Raw genomic sequence first — 24,995 nt, 5'->3', positions numbered from 1 at the left:
CCGGTCTGAGGGCCATGCCGGCTGAGGGGGATTCTGCACGGTCTGGGCGCGATCCCTGCCCTGGCTGAGGGGGCTCCCTGCCCACCTTGGGGCGATCTCGGCTGAGGGCGATCCATCCCTGCCCGCTTTAGGGCGATGCCGGCTGAGGGTGATCCCGCCCCGGCTGAGGGGGATCATCCATGCCCGCTTTGGGGCGATGCCAGCTGAGAGCGCGATCCCTCCCTCGGTGAGAGGGATCCATCCCTCCCCGCTTCGGGGCGATCCGGCTCCGGCTGAGGGAGATCCACCCCGGCCCACCTCGGGGCGCCGCCGGCTGAGGGCGATCCCGCCCGGTCTGAGCGCGGTCCCGCCCCGGCCCCTCGGCCCCGCCCGGCGCGGCCCATCCGGGGCGCCGTACGCGGCGCTGTCCAACATGGCGGCCAAGGTGAGTGTCCGCCCGCCCTCAGGCCGGAGCTGCCTCCGGCCCCGCGGCTCCGCTGCCCCTCAGGCTCCGCTGCCCCTCAGGCTCCGCTCCCTCTCAGGCTCCGCTCCCGCTGTCCTGCGGGCTCCGCGGGCTCGGGGCAGCCGGGGCGGCTCCGTGTGGCCCCTCGGGAGCGCCCGGCCCGCCCGCAGCTCCGGCGGTGCTGGGGGGAAGGAGCCGCGGGTGCCGCGGAAGCCGGGGTCAGGTGGAGGAGTGGGGCAGTGAGGGGTCTCTGTGGTAGTGTGGGACCTGAGGGGGAAAGAGCTGGTTCGAGAGGTGGTTAAATTGTGCAAAAGGGAATAAAAGCAGTATTTCTCTTCTGGTTATTCTGCATCTACTCACAGCCCCCGAAACACCTTCAACTCGAGGAATATCGAGATGATAGTTTGGTAATAACATGATAAAGTGCTAGTAGTGCTGTACATCACTAAAACAAGGCTGTTAAAATCACGCTGTTACGAGCTAACAGGGTTACAAGTATCTAAAATATCTCTACTTGTAGGAATAATACAGTGTCATTAAACAGAGAAAAACGTGCATGTAAAGCTCCAGGCTTTCTCACAAACGTTTAGACAGGTTTTCCAGTGTTCACAGTCAAATTGATGAATAGGTTGCTCTCACATGAATCTTCCTATTTACTTTTGAAAAGCGTGTAAAATGTGTGTATATCTGCAGAGAAAACTATGATGTCAACAAGGACAGCCAGAGAAATTAAAATAAAGCATTTTACCTTAAGTTATAGGAAAAGAAATTGTCTTTGGCTTTGCTGTCCGGCTGGGTGATCTTGAAGTAGTTTGGCTCAGTACATAAATCTGAGTGATTCAGTACCTTTAGTGAAGTGATGTAATTTTATGTGTTCTTTACTATTTACTATGAAAGATTAATAAGAGTTTTATTCTTCTTAAGATTTCACTCTCTGTAGGTCACCTTCTGGCAGACCAAGATTAAAACCAAATCCACGGACTGTCAGTGAGTTGAGGTGAAGTGGGAGGATGCTCTGTTCCACTTGTGTGTGTGTTTTTGCTAGTTGTCATTAGAGATTTATAAATACACACCTGAATTAGGATACTGGGTTTGGCCCCCAAGCTTCTGGCAATTGTCATGTCTTGTGTAACTTCTGGGAAAAATAAACCAAAAGGAGTGAGACAGTTTTCTGATCCACTGCAAGACATCTCAGTGGTAGGAGAAAGTCATAAACCTATGACTCTTTATTCTTTAATTAACATTTTATCATGGAAAATATGATGTGAGGTAGCAGCTAAATTTTAATCTTATTTTAACCTGGCTAGTAGATTCCTGTTTTGTGATAGAGAACTCGTATATTTTTATATATAAATCCATGCATCAGATTTTTGCATATACTCCACTCCTTTGATTACATTTGTTTTGAGGCTGTTCCTGCTTTCCGAGAAAGTTTCCTGACTCATGCTCCAATTCTTGAAGCAAGTACACAGAATTTGTAGTTTCAGTGGGAAACAATGTCTTGGAGATTAGCATAAATTAACTATATGGTTTTATTATGGTTTAGTTTGTATTCTGCATCTTTTGAGTGCAACCTAGTGAATTCTTTGTAGTGATGCAGCTCTTTAACTTTTTTTTTTTAATAGAATCTGTATTTTTTATCTTTGATAAGATTCCAGCACTTTGAAGCAGATTGTTTGAAATGCAAAGACTTAGAGCCAAAATTATCCAGGTACATTTGACAGTTTTATTATTGTATTTTGATTGGTCTTACTCCAGTTCTACTATTAAGAGGCGTAGCTGTAACAATTTTCTGCTAGAGAGCATATAATGCATTTCTTCAGAAAACAATTGCTGTTCAGGCTTCTCATCAAAAATTACGCCATGTCTGTTTGTCTTTGGTGGGCTTTTATGCCTAGAGAAAAAAAAATCCTTCAGGTTGTAAGTATTGCGGGCCAGGAACACGGCAGTGGTGTTACAGGTAATATTTTAACTCCTGCCACTGACATTCCCTTCTGCTGGTGTTTAGCTCTGTGTCCCTGCAGAATTCATCTCCAGAAATGTCACCTGGCCTCATGGCTTTTGTAGCTGCAGCAATTTCCTGAATTCATCCAAAAGAAGATTTTTATTTCTATCTAAGTCAGTTATCAGCTGATGCTCTGAAATCACTCTGCTGGCTGAACATGTAATTCCAGGGTGTTTCACAGCTCCAGCTTGGTGCAGGTGTTTTTCTCTGTGCTTCTTTCTTAGTGTTGGATACATCAGTATGATCCTGCTGTTTCTTAATTCTCAGTGACTTCTGTAGAAGTTTTCATAGGTAAAATGCTTTTTGATTTCTTTAGCTAAACAATATATGATTTTCCTTGTTTAATACATAATGCCTCTTAAGAAACTTTTAATAAAATAATTTCAATAAATGAATATGAGAAACAATTTAGCTAATTGAGTCTTTTTAGTGCATCTCATGATTAGATAAGGAACAGGATAAACAGCTCCATGCAGTGAAGCCTCTTTAATGCAGTCACGGTGATGTTGCCTTTTCTTTCACTCTGGTTCTTTGTGATTTCAGTAGAAAAGGGTGAAACCCTCTTGGAATAACTGTGCCAGTGTAAATGTTAGCCAGTACAGCTGTTTCCTTGGATCTTCAAACATTTATGTGTTTGTCTGCAGGCACACAAAAGTAAAGCAATTACTGTCAGTCAGGAGCTGGACCATTTTCATCATTCCCAGTATAGCTTTCTCTTTTACATTGAGCATAGAACTCCATTGTGACTTTTAAAAATATATGAATTTTTTTAAGTGAACAGTACAACTTTTCCATGCTCTGTCACTTTTAAATTCAGTAGTGCTTCTAGTGTCTACTGAAAATTGGTATCTTGTTCTGGTAGCATGCTGTACTGAAATAAGCAGTCTGAATTATGATAGGTTTTAAATAGTTTTTCTTTAATAATTCTTCAAAAATATGGAGATTTTGAGGACACACACCTCTTCTAGATGATCTTCTGTGGCTCAGACTGTGGCATTTTGTGCCAAGCAAACTCTTATCAGAAAGGCAATTATTGTGCTAATTGGGACTTACTTTGATTGTCACCCTCCTCTCTCACCTGGTCTCTGTGTCCTGGGCCTGTTGGGTGCCACGAGAGCCACGATCCTGGCCTGGGCAGATGAGAACATCCCAGTGGCTCTTCCTGCTGTTGGGCATGGAAGGAAAGATGGCAAGTGGCCCTTGGAATGGCAGCCAAGAGCTCACTGTACTGAGAGTTTGATGTTGCTGTGTAACCTTCACTAACGCTGGATGCTAGATCTTTTGTCAGCATGTGACTGACTGGATTCATGGCCAGCCCTCCTGGTGGCAGCGTGGCTGATGTTTATTTTTTCTATGTAAGACTTTTCTCTGCAGATTCTGGCAGTGGAGTCACCTCCATCTTCCTTCTGCCCACATCCACACCTCCCCACACAGCTGGGGCAGCAAGGGAAGCACACAGACCTTTAATGTCACGAGTTTCGGTATCTCCCCCTGCGCCACTGCAGACACAGACGTGCTGTGGGCTCAGTGTCTGCTCACACACCTGGGGATGGCCCTCCCAGTGAGGAGAGGGGCAGAGCTCTCACAAATTCCTGCCCAAGGTCACTGCCCTGCCTGGCAGTCTCTGTGGGAAGAGGAGCTTGCTCTGTCTCTGCAGCAAATAAAATCAACGTGTTTTTGCTGAAATGAGTCATTCATTGACTTGGAGTTCCTGCATGCTGAGTAAATTACATCTGAATTTATCCTAACAGGTGAAGGAAGCATCAGTGTGCCTTTGAGCACAAAGTTCTTCCTGGTATTTTAGACATAAAACTGTTGTCAGGGATCTTTAACTTTTTCTTTACCATTATAATTTGAGAAAATCTTTGTATAAGTCAGAAGACATTTCTAAAAGGCATAAGGCTTAAAAAAGGTTTTAAAAGTGACTTGTTTAATCCCATATTTGATGAAGCACAAGGGAAATTTTTATTTCAGCATTAAGACTCCCTTTTTTCATCTCTGTCCCAGGTGGCAAAGCTGGCAGCTGTTTATTCTGGGCTGCCATTTGTATGTATTACTGTATATGCAGCAACAGAAAAGGAGTCAAAAAGTCAGCTGGTGAAGCCAGATAAGGTATGAATCCTCCTTTTTGTTGGTCTTTAAAATAATACTGGAAAGATCTGCAGAATAGCAGCTCTTTCCATTGAATTATATTACCCAGTAACTAAAATACATAGCAAAGTAATATGTGATAATAAAAAACTGACAACTGTAGCTCAAATAAAGCACGAAGTGTTACTAAATTAGTAAAGTTTCATCTCATTGTCATTATTACAGTAGTTCAAAAATGAAGTCAGAAAAGGTAAAAATAGAATACTTTCTGATGCATTCTTTTCTAATGTGCAGTTTCTAGTAATACACACATCCGTCTTCTAATTATTCTTGCTCATGCCTTTGCTGAATGATAGTTTGTCATACTCAGTAATTCTGCTGCTTAAAATCTGTAGAGTTGCTTCAGTTTTCATTTCTAAAGAGTGAAGTCACATTTGAGTAGAGTCAGTTTGGAACTGTAAAAGTTCATAATTCCATGTAGAGGTTTTGTTTGCCGTATTGAGAACACTGAGTGTTTGCAGGCTTGAAAAACCCCATTCAAGTGCAGCAGCTACTGAGAATAGAGAACTCTGTCCCTGCTGTACAGCTGTGCCTTTGTTTCCAGCTCCCAATTTACAGTGCACCCCCTCTGAAGTCAAAGTACATCGAGGAGCAGCCTGGGCACCTGCAGCAGCAGCTCTCGGCAGTGCGGCAGACGACCGCCCGCTACTTTGGGTGGTGCCAGGTAAGGAAAGCCTGCACCCAAGGCTTCCCACAGCTCCTCAGCACTCGACTCACCACTGAAAAAACAGCTTACTTCCCCCTGGAGGGTTTCTTGCAGTCTCTTGTCTTGGCATAAGATAATTTAGGATGGAAAAATGAGCCCTCCTTCTACAGCAGTAGTAAATTCTTGCTGGTGGAACTTGAGGACGTTTTGGAGTCTGAAATTCCAGGTGCAGTCCATGGAGAAGGAGCTGCTTTTAAAGGGCAGTACCTGACAAAAAAGACAGAGTGCATCTCATGTACCTGTTGCAGCAGGGTGTTCCTCAGAAGTCATTAGAAATACCTCCCAGCTCTGTTACTGCCTGTTCCAGGTGGAGAGGGAACTGTGGGGCCTGTCACTGCTCTTGTACCTGCTGGGAAGCAGCAGCTTCATCTGGCTGTTGGCAGGAAGAGATTTTATGCTTGTGTTTTGCTTTTACATAAAAATGTAGACCCTAATAGTTGAAAAAAAAAATTCAAAATGTCTTCCTGTATTTTCTGTAAATTATTAATTCCATTGGTCTGTCAAAATGTTGTCAGTGACTGCATGACTGAAATACTCTTGTTATAAATCTGTAGCAAACTTTCTCATGCAATTAATCAGTGAGAGTTCCTGACACTGAGTAGCAGTGACCTCTGGCGGTACAAATTCGGTGGTGTTCTTCCAAACGGTTTTCCTGAGAAACTCTTTAGGGAAGAGAAGATTGTATTTTATAATTGAATTTTCTTATATTGCACAGTTGAAGTCCAGGTGTTTTCCTACTCTACAGTTCCTGATATGTCAGTTTTGAAAGTGAGCTTACATTAGAGATTTTTTTTTTTAAATAATTGTCAAGGTAAGTTTTAAAAATATAAAAATGTTTGTCACAAAGAGGGTAGATCTCTGAACAGCCTTTCTAGAAGGTCACTGATCTGGTTTGGGTTTTTTAAAGTTACACAGTAATTCTTTGTCTCATTGTGCTGAATATATGTGAACAGCTACTTTTGCAGAGATTTTACTTTCTGGTTTCATATTTTTTCTTTGTAGAGTGCTTTTGTCTTTGTTAAAAATGGAATAGTGGATGCAATTCAGTTTGGAAAAGGTAGGCAAGTCACATACCTGTCTCATTTCATGTATATTAACTCTCAGTAAAGTCAAAGTTTTCATCTTTATTTCTTAAGTGGGAAATAAAATTACTAATATTGAATTGCCCTGCTTCTTTTTTGTCTTCTTTTTTTTTTCCATTTCATAGATGCTTATGTTTACCTGAACAACCCTCCCCCAGACTTTCTTCCCAAAGCCAGTGTAATTACAGTGTCAGGCTTGGCTGGTGTAGTGCTGGCAAGAAAAGGTAGGGTTTGCTTCTTTCATTATTGGTCTGTGGGATATGGAGCATGTAACAATTTCTGTGGTCAGAATACTCTTCTGAAACATTGGCAAAACCCTGTGTGACTAAAAGAAAAATCCTTCCTGGTATACTGAAGGGACATTTTTTATTGCTGTTAGAAGCTGGCTGAGACCTGACAGAGCAGGATTAGACAGACTAATAATACAATTGTTCTTCTCATTCTTCACAATATTGGAAAATCTAGTTGAGGATTATTTCTCTTTCAGAATATCTATGTCTCCTGCATTTAATTGCTACAACTATTTAATTTGCATTTCATTATTGTCTAATTATTCAAAATACTTGGCTCTGTACAGGTTCTAGGTTTAAGAAAATTGCTTATCCATTGGGACTTACTGCTGTAGGATATTCTGTTTGTTACCCAGCTCAGTCAGTGGTCATTGCTAAGGTAAGTTTCTGGGTTTATCTGTGGTCAGTTCCAACATAGTGAGACAAGTTTGGATCCTTTAAAACTGGTGCTCCTAGTCTACTGTGCCAACATTGCCAGAACACTTTTTTGCTGATCAGGTTTTGATTTCATTTGGAGTAGGTGGATTAGCATGGGAATGTTTCCTGTGGATTCCTAATACCAATTTAAACATTATTTACAATTTACTTGATTTAAGAGAAATATGCACTAGATCTTGAAAAGCCTTAGTTTGGGGTCAAGCATGTTCTCATGCAGACATGACTAATTTCATTTGAATGGCATGTGTGTCGATGTATTTTTAAAGCTGTTGTTAAATTATGTTTTTCTGAAAAAATAGGTAACAGGGAAAAAGTTACTTTGTGCGAGTCATCAGACCTACGAGGCTGTGAGGTCACTGTGGGCAGAAAAAGAAACTGTCTCCAAGGTAGGACTTGGGAAATAATGATAACTCACACATTGAGAGGGAGATTAGAAAGTTGTGGACTCCTCTGCTGATGCTGTTTAACGTTTACTGATTGTGTTAAGCAAGGCACAAGCCCCAATCTGATCTTTTAGTCACTTCAGTGTTTAATTGCTCTTACACGTTTCCCACCTGTAGATACTGAGATCCCCTCTGTTAGTGCACAACACGTGCAGAGTGCACAGGAGAAGAATGAGTTTCTCTTCGAGCTCATTTTTTATCTTGACATAAAGGATCCATTCTGATTCAAGCTTTGGTCTTAAGCAGCTCCTGAATTTAGGCTAAAGACACTCAGGATTACAGTAGGTATGAATGGCTTATTCTTCTACAACCCTTTCAGGAAGTCTGTTTGAATTACCCTGTGATTTATTTCTTTTCTTTGTCTTGTCCTCATTGCAACCATAGTAAATAAATGATCAGTAACCTCTTTATATTGACCTATTATGTATGAAAAATGTATCATGGTTTTTGACATTCTTTTCTCCAGTATAACTTTCTTTTACAGAGCAGGTTTTCTAACTCTGACATAATTCTTGTTCTCCTCTGAATTCCCTCTAGTTTCTCTGCTTTTCCTGTTTTTAGGGGATTTTGTGTGTGGTTTGTGTTTTTTTAAGTGGAGTGGTCAAAATAGGACACAGCAAACAGCTGAGGCCTTGCCAGCAGAGAGTAGAGGGCAATATGAACCTTCTGTAAATTACATATGGAATTTGGGTTAGTAATCCCAGAATGAAACACGGGTTTTATCCAACCTGAAAGGACTTTTTTCTCAAGTGGAAATTTATAAAACGTTGACAAAAGTAGCACTTCCCGAGTAAAATTTCAGCTTTGTGGAGTAATTTTTTGTTGCTCTTTTCAAAGAAAATTTCAATTTCTCAGTTATACTAACATGTAGAGGTATTTTGCTGTAAATTTACAGTGCTCATTGGCATGCAGTCCTCACGTTTTATTTCCTCTCAGAAGCACAAATGGAATTCTGAGTTTTGAAAATGAGATTCAGATAACTGTCATTAAATAATAGCAAAACAAGAATTGATGTGGTACAGACACTTTTATTAACTTCATTTTTTTTTCCCTGAGTGAAACCTGTTCCCAAGATATATTAGTTTTCATTACTAAGGTGTGAGAATGATTTATCTTTCTATCTTCTACTAACTAGGGGTAGTAAGTGTTCTGTAAACACTCAGTGCTGTTTCAGTCTTGTGTAAGGCTAAAGGCTCCTCACCTGGAAATGAACTTTTTGGAGGGTCTCAAGTAAAACCACATCTTCAGTCCTAAGTACATACTTATGTCAAATTCCCTTATACATGAATTTATTCTATTTGATCTGTGGGGTTTCATGCATTTTACTTTTTCCATCTGTGTCCCTTGTGTGCAGCTGACTAGTTGAATATCATTGTATGATGTCATTTCTGAAAATAATTTCATAGAAGATAAGCTTCTAGACTTGAAAGCTTTATTTTGCAATAATGTATTAAGCATGTACCCATGTGCTTTCTTTTATTAATGTTTGGTTCACAGCTGCAGCAAGAGTCAAAACCAATTATGCAAGAAGGTAAGAAAAAGAAAGGAACTTGTAGTACCAAACCTGAGTCTGCTGTTGAGTCAAGATCATTGAACAGAACAGAATCTTTGCCAGTAGAGTGCTGGAGTAATGAAGATCCAGTGCCTTCATCAGGTGAATTAAACATTTCAAGTGTAATCTCAGGGCAACTTGCAAATCCAATTAGTTGACTTAATTTTGTACTTACTCCTGCTCTAAACTGGAGCAGACTGTCAGTGCATATTATTCTTGAGAGCATATTTTACATGCTGTCATTTAATACATATTTCAGAGCCTCAGGGAGTTGATAATTTTCTCACTGTGGACCCTGCCACAGTATCAGAATTATATATTTGCTGTTCTCTCTCAGTAATGTCAGACACCCAATGTTAATGTAAACCAGATTCTTTTGTAGGCCAAAATAAGGAATAATCCAAATGCAAAACACACAAAAAGGTTTTAATTTGGATTATAATTAGAAGATTGAAGTCTCAAATGGATTTCGTTACTTTTAGCCTCTGCTAACAATGCAGAGATGACCCATAGTGGAAGGAAAGAGGAGAGAGTATATGAGAAATGAAGCATTGGATTTTATTTTGCTGGGTTTTTTGCAGTTGTTCCTTGTGCATCTTAAGTGGTTGAGATAATCAACTGATCATGTAAGAGCCTATTTAACAGACAAAAATTTGTAGTCCAATTTGTAAGAGAAAACAGTGGAATTACCTTATAAAGGAGAACTAAATTTTTTTTTTAATACTGTTACCTTTTGTAAGGGCAATTTCTGAATTTTATTTGTTACAAGGAAATAACTTGGAAGGAAGGAATTGGTTTTTCTGGAAAGCAAGCAGAACATACTTGAATGAGGCTTTTAATATTTTTTCCCTTTATTTTCACTATAGTATGCATTCACATCTTTGCTTTGCACCTGAATTTTTTCTGATCTCGCTTGTGGAATGCTTTGATCTGTTTTTACATTTGCTTCAGGCCAAACTGTCTTTATTGGGTTTGTGTATTTAGATCTGTCTTTGCTTTCATAGGTGGAATTAGTTCATGTCCCCAATACAGCCAAAAATATCCATGCCCTAAATGAATCTGTGTTGTCAGAGATGTTTATTTTCTCATTCGAAATGGGGCAAAGCTTTCAGGAGGATGTAACACCCTTTGTTAGACCAAGTGATGCAGCTGGAAAAGAAGTAGATCAGGAACAGGAGACACAGCCTTAGAAAACCTGCCCTTATATTCCCTTAGAGAATTGCAGTATCATTAAATAAGTCAGCCTGTGCACTGTCCTTCAGGGTGAGTGGGGGGGTTCAATGTTTTACTAAACTCAGTTCATGGGTTTTGGAAGTCATGAAGTGAAACCAGGTAAGAGTGTTTGTCTTCATTTGGAATTGTTGCCATCTGGCAGCAGCTTCAGGGAAGATCTGGCAGGGTTGGTTTTGGGAGCCAGCTCTGCTCCTGGGAGCACTGGGGCAAGAAACACTGGAGATTTTTTTCCATGCCTCAAACTTTCTTGGGCAAAGCATCACAATTTCTTCTCTCATTCTGCTGTGTTAGAGGTGGTATTGGAGAGTGGGAGGAGGTCCTGCTCTCCATCCACTGCTGTGCTCAGCATTCCCACATTCCCTCATCCTCTTTTATCACATCTTAACACACTTTGAACTCAAACAGAGAGATTTTGATCTTTTCTTAGTGTTTGGTAATACAGAAATTCTCAAAATGTAACACTAAGCTTTTTTTCCCTACAGCTCAAATATATGCATATTTTTAAATGATATTTCTTTACTATCTCTAACAGGAACAGTGAAGACATCAAAATTTAAGCCTGATCCAAAACTTGTGGACCATGGTCAGTCCAGCCCAGAAGATGTGGACATGTACAGCACCAGAAGCTAAGCCAAGTCTGCTTTACAAACTGCAAAATATTACAGATAAGGGGGAGGGAAGAAGGGAAGGAATAATCTTTACAATACATACTCTGTGAGGTATAATTTAATCAGATATTTTCTTATCTCCCAATTTGTATTATTGACGTACATGATTCTGTTCAGTGCTTATTTTGTTCCTGACTCCATATAAGCAATGGGAATTCCCTCAGTGTCATTAGTTAGACACTGAGAAAACAAGATTTGTCAGTGTCTTCTCCCAGTGAGGTTTCTCTGTGCCAAACTTGCTAATAAATGTCACTTCACAAAGGATATTTGAGAATGCAAACATATCTCTGCTTTGGCTCAGATGTTCATTGATCTGAAAGAAGAATGTGGGGGATGGGGTTTGCAGAGGCTTCTTCATCTTTTATCTTTCAGCTCTGGAACAAAGTGCAAGTTCCTGCTGGTCTGAGTAGCCTTAAAATCTCCATGGTTGTATCGTGTGAACAGCAATGGCTTTAATGCTTGTGTAAAAGAGTCACTTTTTTTCATTACAGAATAATTTGGTACTGTTTGCCTTTTTCACAAAGGTGAATGGAAACAACTCTTTGTCCTGCACGCCTCTGGTGTGTTCAAATGTCACTGAAGCTGGGCAGAAACATACAACTGATCTCTAAACGTCCTTTCTAGACTATGCATCAGTTTTCACCTACTTCCAATACTTCGAAGAACTGTGTATAAATTTCTTAGTCCATAAAACTGATACTGAATTTTTATAAAATCCATTAGAAATGTTTAGGAAGCTGGAAATTGGTAGTTTCAAGGTTTAAACTGCTGACAGACAGTAAAAACGCAGATGTAGTAGGCAGCCAACTTTTTCTTCTCACAAGTTTGTATGCAGTACCCATTGATTTAAATTCTGTGTTTTTCCATAAAAATAATATTAGAAATTACATTTCCTAGGATGAAACTTTCAAACACTGTTTTTATCATTATGTATATTGCTGTACTTCTGTTCATCCTCCATTTCTCTTCATTATGTTATCTTTCAATTAATGAAAATTTGTTTTGCTGTACAATTGAGGAGGAAGCAAGAGAAACCATATGAACAGATAGTGTGGTTGGAAGGCTAAAGCCTGAAATGCTGCTGTTCTCAGCACTGGGATGTGATGGGATATTTGCTCCTGCTTTCCTGAAGAAATTTCACAGCCTGATTCGTTTTTCCAAGGCTGATAATGCAAAGGCAAATGACCAGTGAAATACAGGCAGAATTCCTGGTGTCCCTGTGGGATTAGCAAAGTTGTGAGGAGATGCTACAGGATGGAATGTGCAGAAGGCACAAATGGTGAATGAGCAAAAGAAGTAAAGCTTTTAGGATGGTTCAGAAACAAATTGATATTTTAAAATCCAAATTTCAGGCAGTGTTGGACTTCGAGTCCAATGCAAGGTGAAATCAGAAAATGTAAGTTTAAAAAGAAGAGTTCTACCAGTTAAACTTGCCTGGGACAGCTGACAGGATTTAATGTGTTTAGTTTCTTTAATCATCTCTTAAAGGCCCAGGCAACTATCAGAATTCAGGCAGCTATCAGAGGATATTAAATCAATCTTCAGAGAGCTCCTGGGCCTGACACAGTCAGTGTTTCATCACGGAGAGAGGAGTAGAAAAATTAGGTAGCTGGGCTTCATATACCATTTCCAGGGAAACAGATGAAGACGTAAGTGAAAATCGTGAAGAAATCATCATTTTCAAGGGCATCACTGGATGCCAGAAATTGTATTATCTGTCTCCCTTTGATAACATTCTGGATAAAAACATAAAGGAAAACCCATATGCTCTGCTCCTAAATTGTTAAATATTAACTTTGAGTGATGTGCTACCACAGCAAGTCAACAGGAAAGGTAAGATGATGCAGATTTGCTTGGATTTTGCAGGAGTTTACTGTGGTGAGATTTTTCAGGACATAGTGAAAGCTCTGCCCAGGAATTGGTCTCCTGGGAGCAGGGAGAGGAGCTGCTTTGGATTGCTGTTACGGAACCAGCACATCTGCCCTTCCCAGGAGAGCAGGCCTTAGGACACTGCCTCTGCCGTGGTGCCAAAAACTGCTCAGGGGCTTGCCAGGTTTTGAGGGCATTTCCACTCAAAGCTGGTGATACAGGTGGGGGCATCCGGTCTGCAGAATGTCCACAGGCTCCTTGCAGGAGTCAGGTGTTCCATGCAAGCCCCTTCCATTGCAGCCTCTCATCTGGTTCATGCTGTGCATGGCCCTGGTATACAAAGCTGGGGCTGTATTTCAGTCTCAAATTACTCCTTAGGGCAACATTGGTAGAGAACTAAACTTCAGAGTTAAACATCTTCTGGGACATAACTTAAAATTAGTGTTCCTGCCCACTCTGATGAATGAACAGGATAAGGGATGCAGTTCTGCAGCTCATGGAATGGAGGGCCTGTGCTGTGTCATTTCTTTGAGGTAGGTGAGAGGAGTGAGCAGCACAGGATTATTCCAGCTCAGGGTTTGCCAGGTGGCTGCCCCATCCCTGGAAGTGTTCAGGGCCAGGTTGGACAGGGTTTGGGGCAACCTGGGATAGTGGAATGTGTCCCTGCCCGTGGCTGGGGGTGGAACAAGATGAGCTTTAAGGTCCTTTCCAACCCTCACCAGTCTGTGATTCAATGGTGATGCTGCTGCTGCTATTATTGTCACTTTTTAGCTTAGTTTTTTCATCAGCTGAGATTTCTCTTTCTCTTCAAGGTGGGGTAGTTTTCTGTTTGCTTCATTTTTATCACCAGTTTTTGTTTACTATCCCCACACAATGGGGTTAAAATTAGAGGGTTTTTGTTGTGAAACAGGTACAGCTAAAGACAGCTGTTCCCTAACTGCAGCCAAAGAAAGTGGGAGAAAAGTATGGGAAGTTTTGTATTCTGGCTGGGTGTGTTCTCTGCTTGAGGTTCAGACATCTGAACCTCCAAGGGTTATATAATACTTTACAGCTGACTGCAAGGAGCTGTAGCCACATGTCTGTATTAGTAATTTCTAGTAAAGGTGCTATGCAATGGCTTTAAAAAAGCAAATTCAGATCTACATGATGCCATCCTGGGTAACCATGTGCCTGACTTGGGCTCTTGAAGATTTCGGACCCAACAGACAAATCTGCTACAGTGAAAAATTAGCATAAAACATGGGAAAAGTTTTATTGTGAGACATGGTTTTATTAATTTATAGCAAAACACTTTGAAATGCCTCTCAAATGTATCCTTAAAAGTCACTTAAAGTTTATTTCACAATGCAATAATACAATAACATTATAAAAGTAAGAATGTATATTGTAATTTTTATATAAGTTATATATTTGTGAAAAATTCAATGTCTTAAAGAATGGAGTCACATGGTATTTTATAATACAGAAATAGGTTTAATTTGCTGCATGTTTTTTTATTTATGGTTGATTGTATTCAATATAGAGAGATTTGGAACTTGTTGATATTAATATTTTTTTTAGATAAAACTGATTGTGATACTTTATTTTGTCATATTGCTGTGAAGCACCTGGAAATAAAGGGTGATAAGATACTTTTTAAAAAGTACATTTAACTTTTGTCTGTTGTTCCATCTGTAGAAAAATTGTCAATTCCTTCCCTTTCTTTTTAAGAGTTCATTTTGGTAATGACTTTGGTTTGTTAATGTTGGGGGAAAAACTTTACCCTTGAAGTACTGAAACCCTTCTGGAAGAAATCGCTGAAGTAACATTAAGGGCAGATTAATGCTCAGTGTCCTAAATTTTGAGAAGTGCTTACGTTTTCTTTTCTTTTTTTTTCTAAAGAATGGTGTAGGTCAGGGCTTGGAAAAACTGAAGCTTTTATCCATGCTGGAGGAATGACACTGTTAAAGAAGGAAGCAGGAGCAGGTAGTAAATGTGTTTACCTCAGTGTGACTCTGTGCCAGTCTTGCAGGTAAAGCAATTTGCCAACCAAGAGTCATAAATTATGTAATACATGGTGTAACCTAAAGAGTAAATTACTCGAAAGGAGGAAAATTGTGTAAATGAGTGATGTGGCTGCTTTAATGGCAGATTGTCACTGTGATTCTTGAACAGCTTGGGAAATACTGTAAAGGTATTGGAATGCAGCACTGTAGTTATCTTGTAGTGAAAGTTTGCAGTATTTCTGAATCACAGTGAAATGCTGAAAATGTATTTTGAATCCAAAATTATAGTGGGGTCCTACAAAGCCTATACTTTTTTTAAAGGACAGTCTGTAGGCACTGGACTGTGTGTGGTTTAAAGTGCAGGGATTCCCAGAAGCCAAGCTCAGCTATGTGCTGGTGGTAAGCTGCAGCCAAGAAAGGCTGTGATTGAAGCTGTTCTAGAAGTCAGTGTTGCCTTTTATCCTGCCCCAGCATTGATGTGCTTTTGTTGTGGACCAGAGCCAGAGTACAAACCCCAGTGAAACCCTGGATTCACAGTGGGCAAAGGCAGAACACCATTGTTCAAGGTGCAGTTAGTTTACAGACGTGGGAGATGGATTTTGCTGCAACAACTGAAAGAAATTCCATTGCTGTGACCAGGGAGTAGGTGTAAACTGAGCCTGCCATGGTTTCAAGCCTTGGTAACCTTTTCTGGGCTCTATTTGTAGCAGTCCTGATACCACTGTTTGGGAAATCTGTAGCTTGTGCTCTGTGTCACTCTCAGGACCCCTGCAATGCTGCAGGAGGAGTGTTCGCCAAACCATCTTGAACCAGATCTGAAAAGATTAAACATCATGAGCAGTTCCATCTTCCACCACTAATTTTGGTCAGTAACTTTGGTTTAGTTATATGTCTCTCTTTGAAGAAATTAAATTAGCCTGGATGTCGTTACAGAATGCATAACTTGGCACTTGATTCTGCTGAGTTCCAGAAACTCAGACAATAAGAGGAGGAAATGGGTGTGCTGTGGAATACAAATCTCTGAGCTGTTCAGGTCTGCTGGCACTGGGTTCATTTGCTGCTACCCAAGTGGGCACTGAAAACAGAAAACAACTCACAGCCTCTGCAGCCCTTCCTGAGGCCAGGTCCAAACCTGCTGCATCCAATAAATGCCAAGAGTCAAGAGTTTAGGGTTTGTAACCTGCCTCATTAAAACATCTCACCCAAGGAAAAGCTGCCAACTGCATTTCTGCATCCTTGAATCAAATCTGACAGCCCCAGGTAAAGGTGTTTGTTTATCACCCAACGTGAGGCACCGGCACTGAGCAGCTGGGAGCTGGAGCCAGAGGGGAATTCCCTGTCAGCCAGAAGAATGGAGCATCTGCAGGAACTGCTTCTTCACACTTCTGCCTTACATCTGAAGAAAGATGATGCAATTTCTTTCACTGAGGTAAAAATATTTACCTCATACCTTTGTTCTGGTGTGTTGTAAAGCAATCTTCTGGCAGAGCTGAGAATCTCTTATCTACTGCTGTAATATTAAGTGCTGTTGGGCTTTAGCCAAAGCAGTATTCTCTCAAGAATTTGCTAGGCATTGATTTTTAGAGATCATTATTTATCCTTTGAAAAGCAAAGGTTAAAGTTTACCTTTTGCTGTTAATGTAACTGTGGTTGGCATGTTTGCATAAGCAGCAGCTCCTGTCAAATTAGGAAACCCATGTTGGGATTTTATCGGTTACGGATTAATTTTGAAAGCACCATCCTAAGAACAATGCTTGTGCTAACTTCAATGCAGTTAAACTCCACAAACTTGGGGTGTAACCTGTATAGTGTTCAGGGTGACCACACAGTCAGGATCTTCTTGTGCAGTGAGTGTTGAGAATTTTTCAGGACTCATTAAATAATAAAGAGGCAAGATGACAGAAGCTGTGCTAAGGTGTGAGTTTCTGTCATCACTCATCCTTGCCAGAGGGGTATTTTCTGTTCTTTTCTTAGAAAAATGAAAAATTAACCAACAAAACTTAACGGCAGATGCATCCAATTACAGGATTCCCTCCTTCCCATCTCATCTCTCTTATATGGCTTCAGGAGCATGGCTTGGTCATGTCTTTAAAGTCTGTTCCAGGAAATTGTCTGCAAATACATTCCAAGTTTGTTATCTGTAAAAGGTTATGTAAGCCTAAAAGGAGAAGAGAGAGATGCTCCTGACAGATACCTCAGTGTGTTGAAATTTAGGTTGTTAAATGAATCCCTCACATCTGATTTCAAAAATTCAGAAACAGCAAGATTAATGAGATATTCTTATAGAACTACTCAGTTTCATAAAGGAAAACATGGTGGGTAAGTTATCAGGACATTGTATCAGTTTTAAGTTAATTAGTAATTCTTTATAGAGAAGGATGCTGTAAAACAGGCTCAAAATCCACAATCCACAGCAGCAGAAAGGGAAGTTCATTCTGCTGCTGACAAAGTCTGGAAGAAAAGGTCTTTTGTCCCATTTGGCTCCAGGATGTCCATTCTGAAAGTCCTGCCGTGTGTCCTGGTCCTGGCCAGCCCCTTGCTGAGTGAAGCTTCACGACGTAAGGCCTGCTGGAATTCTGCCTTGTGGCTTGTCAGAGCAGGGATGTGGCCATGTCCACTCCACTGGGGAGTGCTGCTGGGGCACTGCAGTCCCACTGGGAGGTATTGCTGCTTGGGAATTCTCCTTTGGCTTTAGGCTGCGTTTATTTTAAATAATGGGAAAACAATGCAAATGTGAAAACCTTGGTGAGACAACTGCTGTCCTGTGTTTGGTGTCACAGGGAAAAGGTTACAGCCATATGAACTACACCTGAAAACTCAGTATCCTGGTGGGTTGGGATCATTTTGAGTCAGTCTCTGAATTTCAGAAGGGTATTTTTAAATAAGTTAAATGGTTTGGTTCTTTTTCAGTGGGAAAAAACACTTGGTAAATGGGTTAAAAAAAAAATACACTTTTTTTATAGCAAGTGTTCTTAGACTTTTTTTGATACTAACAGGGAGAAAATCATCAATAATTAAGAGCATGACAACCAGAATGCACTGAAAGGTTATTTTAAGTGAGAAGCTAAGTAATGGAATTGTCTCTGGTTCTGTTAGAGTAGACCAATATTAGTCTGCAATTATTTATTGGAAGATTCCCCACAGATTTTATTGATAGATTTAATTTATTTTAGGATATCCCTAAGCCCATAGTGATGTAAACCAGCTGCAGCTGTTATTTTTCTAATAGAGTTTTGGTTTGTGGTCTGTTTTTTATGCTACTCTAACCTTTCATTTGCCAAAAAAAGTTACCACTTGAAGGCTAACTTGGCATTTATGTAGACTGCAGTATTTTGAAGGGCTCAGCAGTGAGTTCCTTTATCACGTGGAATATTAGAGCATTAAGACCAAAGGACACATGCTCCCTCTCTCCCAGCAGAATCACAACTGGTTATTTTCTGCTGCCTTAATATTTTTTGGATCATTGCTAAAAGAATTGTAACATTGCTTATCTCCTAGATAAACCATGCCAAATGCTACTTGGGATTTTTCATTGTTCTGTACTTTATAGCCATAACACGTGACCTGTAGTCAGGTTTCTTTGGAAGATGTTTCAGTGCTGATGCCCTCTTGAGAGGAGAGTGTGCAATGTAAATGGATTGGTACAATTGGTACAACTGGTACCTTGATCACTGTAATCATTTAGATTTATCTCTGATAAGCAGCAAATGTTGGATTAGATGGACTTGGAGAGTAGAAAGGAAGGAGGCTTCCATCTTTTTCTGAAATGCAGACTGCTCCCAGCACAGTCCCTCTGGCTAATAAAGCATCAGTCATGAGTTTGTTCCTGGTGGAAAGTCCCTCTTGCAATGGCAAGAATATTAATGCTGCTCTGGCAGTGCCTGCTGGGCTCGGAAGGGTCTGCTCAGAGATCTCAGCCAGTTCTGGCTCTCTGGCTTCATTCCAAATGTGGATCTTCTCACTGGGAACACTTATGCACAATTATTCTTGGTTCTATTGGCACTTTGGGGGCTTTTTTGAGTGTTCAGGTTGGTGCCTGGTGTTGAGTCCGAGTCCTGAGCAGGAGAGGGACAGGTAGCAAAGGATGTAGGGTGGGAGTGCCAAATGTGCTGGCATTTGATGGCTTATTCAGGCTGCTGAGGGAGTTATCTTTAGCCAGCCAAATACCTGTGAAATACTGTAAACACTCAGATTCTGGAACATAATTTACAGCCCAAAGTGTTTACACAGCAAAAGGGACACAGGAGAACCAACATTAATGCAAACCAGATCCTTTTGTAGGCTAAACCAAGGAATAATCCCAATGCAAAACATACAAAAAGGTTTTAATTTGGCTTATAATTGGAAGGTTGGAATCTCTAATGAGTTTCATGACTTTTAGTCTTTGCCAACAATCCAGAGATGATATATAGTGGAATTCAGACACAACCACACTTCAATGATGTGATAAAAATTGTAACAACACAAGCCATACAATTTCCTGGGCAACTGGAAGATGGATACACATTCAGGGTAAAGTAATTTAAGCAGGTAAATTTTCATTTCTTGAATAGCTTCAAAATTTTCAAGGGACAAGTCACTGGAAAGTAAGATTTAGTATCATCTACAGAGTACATATGAAGCTTAAATTTCTGGTGTAATTAGCAACACAGCCCACAGTATGTTATATTATATTATATATAATATAATTATATATATATTATATAATATAATTATATAATATATAATATATATAATAATAATATATAATTATATAATAATTATATATATATTATATATATTATATATAATATAATATAATATATTATATTATTATATATTATACAGTATGTTACTGTATAATTGCATTAAATACTTGTTTTGTTTTAATTCACAGCCAGCTGCACTGGAGTTGGGGACTTTGAGGCCTGTCTGGGTAATACAGATGAATTCTGTCCTAGAAGTATTTCTTGTCAGTGTAAAAATCAAGAACCTTTTTGCAGGTAGTGTGTGGGCTTGGTTTGTTTGTTTAAATACACAGCATGTAAATGTCAAATATATTCTAAATGATGAACTAAATTTAGACCCTGCAAAGTGATCCATGAAAAGAGATGTTGATTTTCATTCACAATCTGCATAAATTTATAACTCTGGTACAAAGCATCAAATCCAGGATCTGGGCATAGTGTTTTCTTTTTAAAAATATGTGTGGGCCATGTAATTCCTAATGTACATAATCACTGTAATCCTTAATTTTTACATGCTCCCTGTTCTTTCAGCTATTTTACTTTAGAACTGAATTAGCGTAGTGTAATTGCAAGTTCATTTTTTTCCCAGGTTGATAAAATTTTCTTTTAAGTTAAAAGAATAAAAAGAAATTAGATATCTTAATGTTCTGTTCTCCATTACATAGTTGGGTTTTTTTCCTTTTAAAAAATCAATGTCATAATGAAGCTAGAAATGTGAGGTTTCACTTCCACTCAGCAGCTTTGCCATGCTCACAGCTGACAAAGAGATCTTTGACCTGAGCCAGGCCATGACTTGGGTACTGCACCCTGTGCCCAGCAAAGCTTCTTATCTTGGACACCTGAAATGCCAACTTGGACTTGGTTACCCCAAAGCCTGGCAAAGTACTTTTGCATCAAATCTGGAAACAGATGGGTGTGACTAAGATAAAAAACACCTTTAAACAAACAGGCAAAATAGCGAATCTCTTGGTCCCTGCAGTGTTGAATAATAAATAATTATATAGCAAAATATTATACATTTTGGTATTGCTTACTTTTGAATTAAAATGATGTTGCTGAAAATTAATATTTTTATTTGCAGATGTGATTACTTCAGAATGGGCTGGAAGGAGTACTGGTACATGGGCCCCAAATGTAACCACCTTTGGAACACTCTGGATTTCATTTTCGTGGCTACTGTTCCTGCAGGGATACTGATTATCATAGTGGTTGTAATATTTTCCGTTGTCTACTGCATGAAAACAGAAAAAGCTGGGTAAGTGACTGTGGGTGCACTTATAAGGAGTTTTATACTCAAAATGGAAGTATAGCAAAAGGAGTCTGGTATTCTGGTTAATTTTAAACCTCTGGATGCTTAAAAGCACAAAGTTGCCATACTGCCAAAATAATATTTATACAATTTAAAACTAAGTCAAAACATCTTACCTGAGCACCCAGCACTTACTCAGCATTTTACCACTGCATGCAGAACTTCACTCTCAGTCACTGCTTTTTTTTTAGAGCTCACCAGGCAAGCTTTAAAGATTGATAAGTACATTTACTACTTAAATTCAACTCTACCAAATGTGTATTTCTGATTTATCTGCTCTTAAGGATTGGCTTTTTTTCCACAGGTTTAAAAAAAAAGGAGTAAGACCGCTAACCATTGACAAGAGGCTTGGTGTTCCTCCCATTCTTCGGTCTCAGATATCAGCAATCTGAGCTCCTTTTTGCTTTCAACACTTTTTCCCAGTGACACCTCTCCCAAGTACAGAGACAATATGGGTCTGTTTTCCTTTCACTGAGCCCCAGTAATGTATCACTGGTACTTCCTCAGACCTAGAAAAGCTGTAATAATACACAGCTCTTGTAAAGCCATTGGCATGGGACATTTATGCAGCACAAAAAACATTTGTCAAGACTCTCACTATTGCTAATGCTCTAAATTCCCCTTGTTCCCCCCGTCAGGAAGCAGCCGAAGCTTCCATCCAGTGGAGCACAGCAGAACCCTGCATTCAGTGCTGACACAGCTGCCAGCCTGGGGCACGGGCACCGTCAGCCACCCGGGGTAAGAGATGTCAGAGGGGGGCACAGCACAGCCCTAGGCCGGGCCAGGCCTGCACGACTTAGTGATTCAGCACAAAGGGATGTGAATAGCAAAAAAAGGGAATTTGAGCTTAAAGTCTCCCTAGCATTTGATTTCAAAGATCAGCTGAATGCATGTTAGAAGGTGAAACTCTTCATCAAGGATTAAGTGAATCTAATTTGCATAGGAAAAAACAAAGAATTAGGGATTATTTTAACAGAATGTTCAAACAAGTTTTTCAATTTTTGTCCCATTAGAAGACCAGCATTAAAAAGAGATTATGCTCTGCTGTGCCAGTTTTCTCCATTAGACAAGGTGTAGTAGAGATCATTGCTTGAAATAGTGGGTATCAAGAGAAAAGATGGATAAATACCATTAAAAACCAATATGAAATACAAAGAATCACTGAAAGGGATATTTGTGTGTGTGTGTGTTCATTTCCTCATTTGGTACTTCAAGGGATTGTTTTACATATTAAGGAGCACACAGTGTGTGAGAAGGAGACATTGAATGCTGTCTGAGGAAAGGAAGAAAATAATCTAGTCTGCTACATTATTTTCTGCTAAATCCATCTGTAAAGTGTCAATATCTTGGCAACGCAGCAGGTCTGAGCCTGCCTTTACCAGGAGATGGTGCTGTTCAATTTTTAACTAACTTGGAATTTAGTCCTGCTGATGTTGTTGTTCCCAAGGTGTGAATCAGACCCAATCCTTCAGTTCGGCAGGGAAGGAAACCCTTTGTAAAAGGAATCTTTTTGGGTCAGGGCTGCGGGACTTCAGGCTTTCTCACACCCTAGACTGTGAGTTGTAGTCCAGACATTATCTTTTGTAAGTGAAAAACTGGTTTATACCTTCTAACATACTGTACCTGGTGAGCTGGTTATTCTAATTCATTGTCATTTTGCTCTGTGTAACCACCTAATCCCCTACACACAGGATGCCTCGGTTGGGCAAATTCCAAAAGCTGTACTGAAAAGACAAGATTTTAATGATGCCTCAATCCCAAATCAAAGGGAGAATTACAGGTATGCTGCTATTTTTCTGTCTTTTGTGCTCATTTTCACTTTATACCCTGGTTTGGAGACTCAGAATGACTTTGCAGCTTTGCCAGTGGCACAGCAAGGGACAAAGGTCCAGTAAATGGCAAAGCTTTTGACTGGATTATTCACATACGAATTCTAAAATACTGCTTTATCCAGAGGCTTCTCTGGTTTTCCTCTAATCCCAGAGGCATTCATTTCATTACTGTTTAGGAACAAAGCTTCCGTACTTGTGCTTCCTGTGCTTCCTCACTTGAACTCCCCCTCAGCACCCAGCCAACTGCTGCAGTTCTTACTGCAACTTCTGCAGAGAACTTGTTTGCCAGGGTGCAGCTCAGTGAGAGCAGAGCAGTCTCCTCACATGTAGCAGGGTTCTGCTGCAGAGACAGGCTGGAGCTTGCTGATATTTCAGTCCCTCAAGGAGGTCTGTTTTTTTCTAAAATAAATGCTGAAAATGTTGACGGTATAGCTATCATGAATTTAAAATATTTTGAAAATAATTGTAGCAATATAGAAAATTACATACTGTGGCATTGTTTGTTGTGACAGTGAAAAGAAAATAAAAGCTTAAAGAGAATGTTGCTTCTATAAATTCACTCTTCTCTGTTTGCAGGATGAGGGCTTGACAGTAAAATGAACTTAAAAGACCTTTTAGATGTTGTTGCCTCAATGCCATGCATCCAGCAGTGAGCTTTAATATTTTTATATTGCAGTTTAAACTAACCCTTTGTGCAATTTGCAGTATATTATAGGGTTTTAATAACCTTTTTCTCTTTTGCATAGTCCTGTGTATGCTCAGCCTCTAAGGACAGCAGATCCAGCATCAGACTATTTCCCTCACTCCCGAGCCCAGCGGGATGAGTTTGACTATCCCAGGAAGGATTTGCCTTATCCAGTTTATCCAGAGGCGAGACAGTACTGGGTACGTATCAATTGCATCCCTCTGCATATTAATTATATCATCTATCCTGGTACTGAATACAAATCGTCACTAAATTGACTGTATTTGTCACTAAGTAAAGATGTGAGCTAACAGAAAGCCTACAGCCACCTTTCACTATGCAGGTGTTTTCTTCAGGAATATTATAGAGCCTGCTGAAATGTTTTTAAATATTTCCAAAGCTGTTTCAGTTTGTGTGCACACAGTGCTAACGCTTTCAGTTATTTGCATGAAAATCATCTCCCAAAGCTCTTGGTGAGTGCACACTCAGAAGCAGCACATACTAACAAAACAAATATATATAAATGTAGTTTTATTAGATATAAATTATTTTAATAGCAAGCATACTGGGGAGTGTGTGTCATGCTACTGATTTAATTCTAATCTCTTTACAGAGATACTAAGAACAAGTGCTTCCTATATCAGAAATGTCTTGGAAAGCTGCATAATCACTGGGCAATCCAGGTGCTGAGAGAGCAGCGAGACGCTGGTGGGACACAGAGGAAATTGCCATTCTTATTAGATAGCACTAAGTTATTGCAAAGAGAAGGTATAGAGGATAATTGTAAAAGAAAACCTGATATAAAAGGACATTAATATCTGATTTATTTGCTGTGTAATTGGTGACGGCTTCCTGTGAATCCCTGATACTACAGTGCACAAGGGTCTGGCCCTGGTAGTGTGGTACAAACACAGCCAAGGATTTGGCTTCCATCTGTCTCAAGATTTAGCAAATACTTACAGGCCCATTCCCTGTCCCTTGTATTTTTTGCTTTGTCTTCTTTCTGTGCTAATCCCAACAGCTGGATTGGTTTGCCTTTAGTACTGCCCTGGCTTCCTTTGTAACTTTTTTGTAAATGAGGACAATAAATGAAGCTATGGAAGATTGACCACCTTGCCACTAAGTAACAAATTAAAGAGAACCGAAGGCTGGGATTTATTTCCCATTTTCCAAAAAGTCTGAAGCACATTATATTGCGATTTATATTAAATGATTTTCATTAGTATTAGGTAATATGTGAAACTATATGACAAAACCAGAATCTTAAGGATTTTAGAAAAGAGTTTTTGATACTTGTTTTCCCCTCAGTGTAACAAAAACTTCAAAATGGGCAGCTTTCACTGGGTTTACTTCTACTGCTGCAAATTCTGTCAGAAATAAAAGAAGTGAGACTGGTTCCCTCTCTTATCTTCAGAAACACACAGAAATGGTGTTAGCACATCTGTTTAGATTCCAGTCTATCAGTTTAAACCATTCTGACCTCAGAAATTCAGATCCAAAGGTGTCAGAGAACTGTGTCAGTGAATTGCTTTTTCTGACACTTCTCAGCCTCGGGTAGTGCCACAATCTGACAAATGG

The 24,995-nt window shown here is 39.9% G+C and overlaps 2 protein-coding genes across 5 annotated transcripts; both read left to right on the top strand.

Moving 5' to 3' along the window:
* The first annotated feature begins 380 nt into the window (after window positions 1–380).
* On the top strand, window positions 381–11,274 carry APOOL (apolipoprotein O like). Of its 3 annotated transcripts, none has more exons than XM_069015060.1 (9): window positions 381–424; window positions 4,455–4,559; window positions 5,143–5,262; window positions 6,307–6,361; window positions 6,512–6,610; window positions 6,964–7,055; window positions 7,414–7,500; window positions 9,055–9,088; window positions 10,875–11,274. In XM_069015060.1, exons 1-9 carry the CDS (start codon window positions 413–415, stop codon window positions 10,970–10,972), a joined length of 702 nt encoding a protein of 233 aa, XP_068871161.1. In that variant the 5' UTR covers window positions 381–412; the 3' UTR covers window positions 10,973–11,274. The 3 variants fall into 3 exon arrangements, with proteins under 3 accessions (XP_068871161.1, XP_068871158.1, XP_068871160.1); XM_069015057.1 differs by having other exon boundaries at window positions 9,055–9,211; XM_069015059.1 differs by lacking the exon at window positions 5,143–5,262 and having other exon boundaries at window positions 9,055–9,211.
* Window positions 11,275–12,019: 745 nt separating this feature from the next.
* On the top strand, window positions 12,020–24,525 carry LOC138110319 (uncharacterized). Of its 2 annotated transcripts, XM_069015061.1 has the most exons (7): window positions 12,020–17,422; window positions 19,741–19,846; window positions 20,673–20,846; window positions 21,539–21,638; window positions 22,592–22,680; window positions 23,479–23,617; window positions 24,031–24,525. In XM_069015061.1, exons 1-7 carry the CDS (start codon window positions 17,353–17,355, stop codon window positions 24,037–24,039), a joined length of 687 nt encoding a protein of 228 aa, XP_068871162.1. In that variant the 5' UTR covers window positions 12,020–17,352; the 3' UTR covers window positions 24,040–24,525. The 2 variants fall into 2 exon arrangements, 1 of the variants encoding a protein (XP_068871162.1); XR_011150881.1 differs by lacking the exon at window positions 24,031–24,525 and having other exon boundaries at window positions 22,592–23,381; window positions 23,479–23,552.
* Window positions 24,526–24,995: the final 470 nt, after the last annotated feature.

The sequence above is a fragment of the Aphelocoma coerulescens genome, chromosome 4A, assembly GCF_041296385.1.
Source record: "Aphelocoma coerulescens isolate FSJ_1873_10779 chromosome 4A, UR_Acoe_1.0, whole genome shotgun sequence".
Lineage (NCBI taxonomy): Eukaryota > Metazoa > Chordata > Aves > Passeriformes > Corvidae > Aphelocoma > Aphelocoma coerulescens.
Note: the sequence above shows the minus strand (reverse complement) of the source record. Positions and strands in the feature narration are given on the sequence as shown.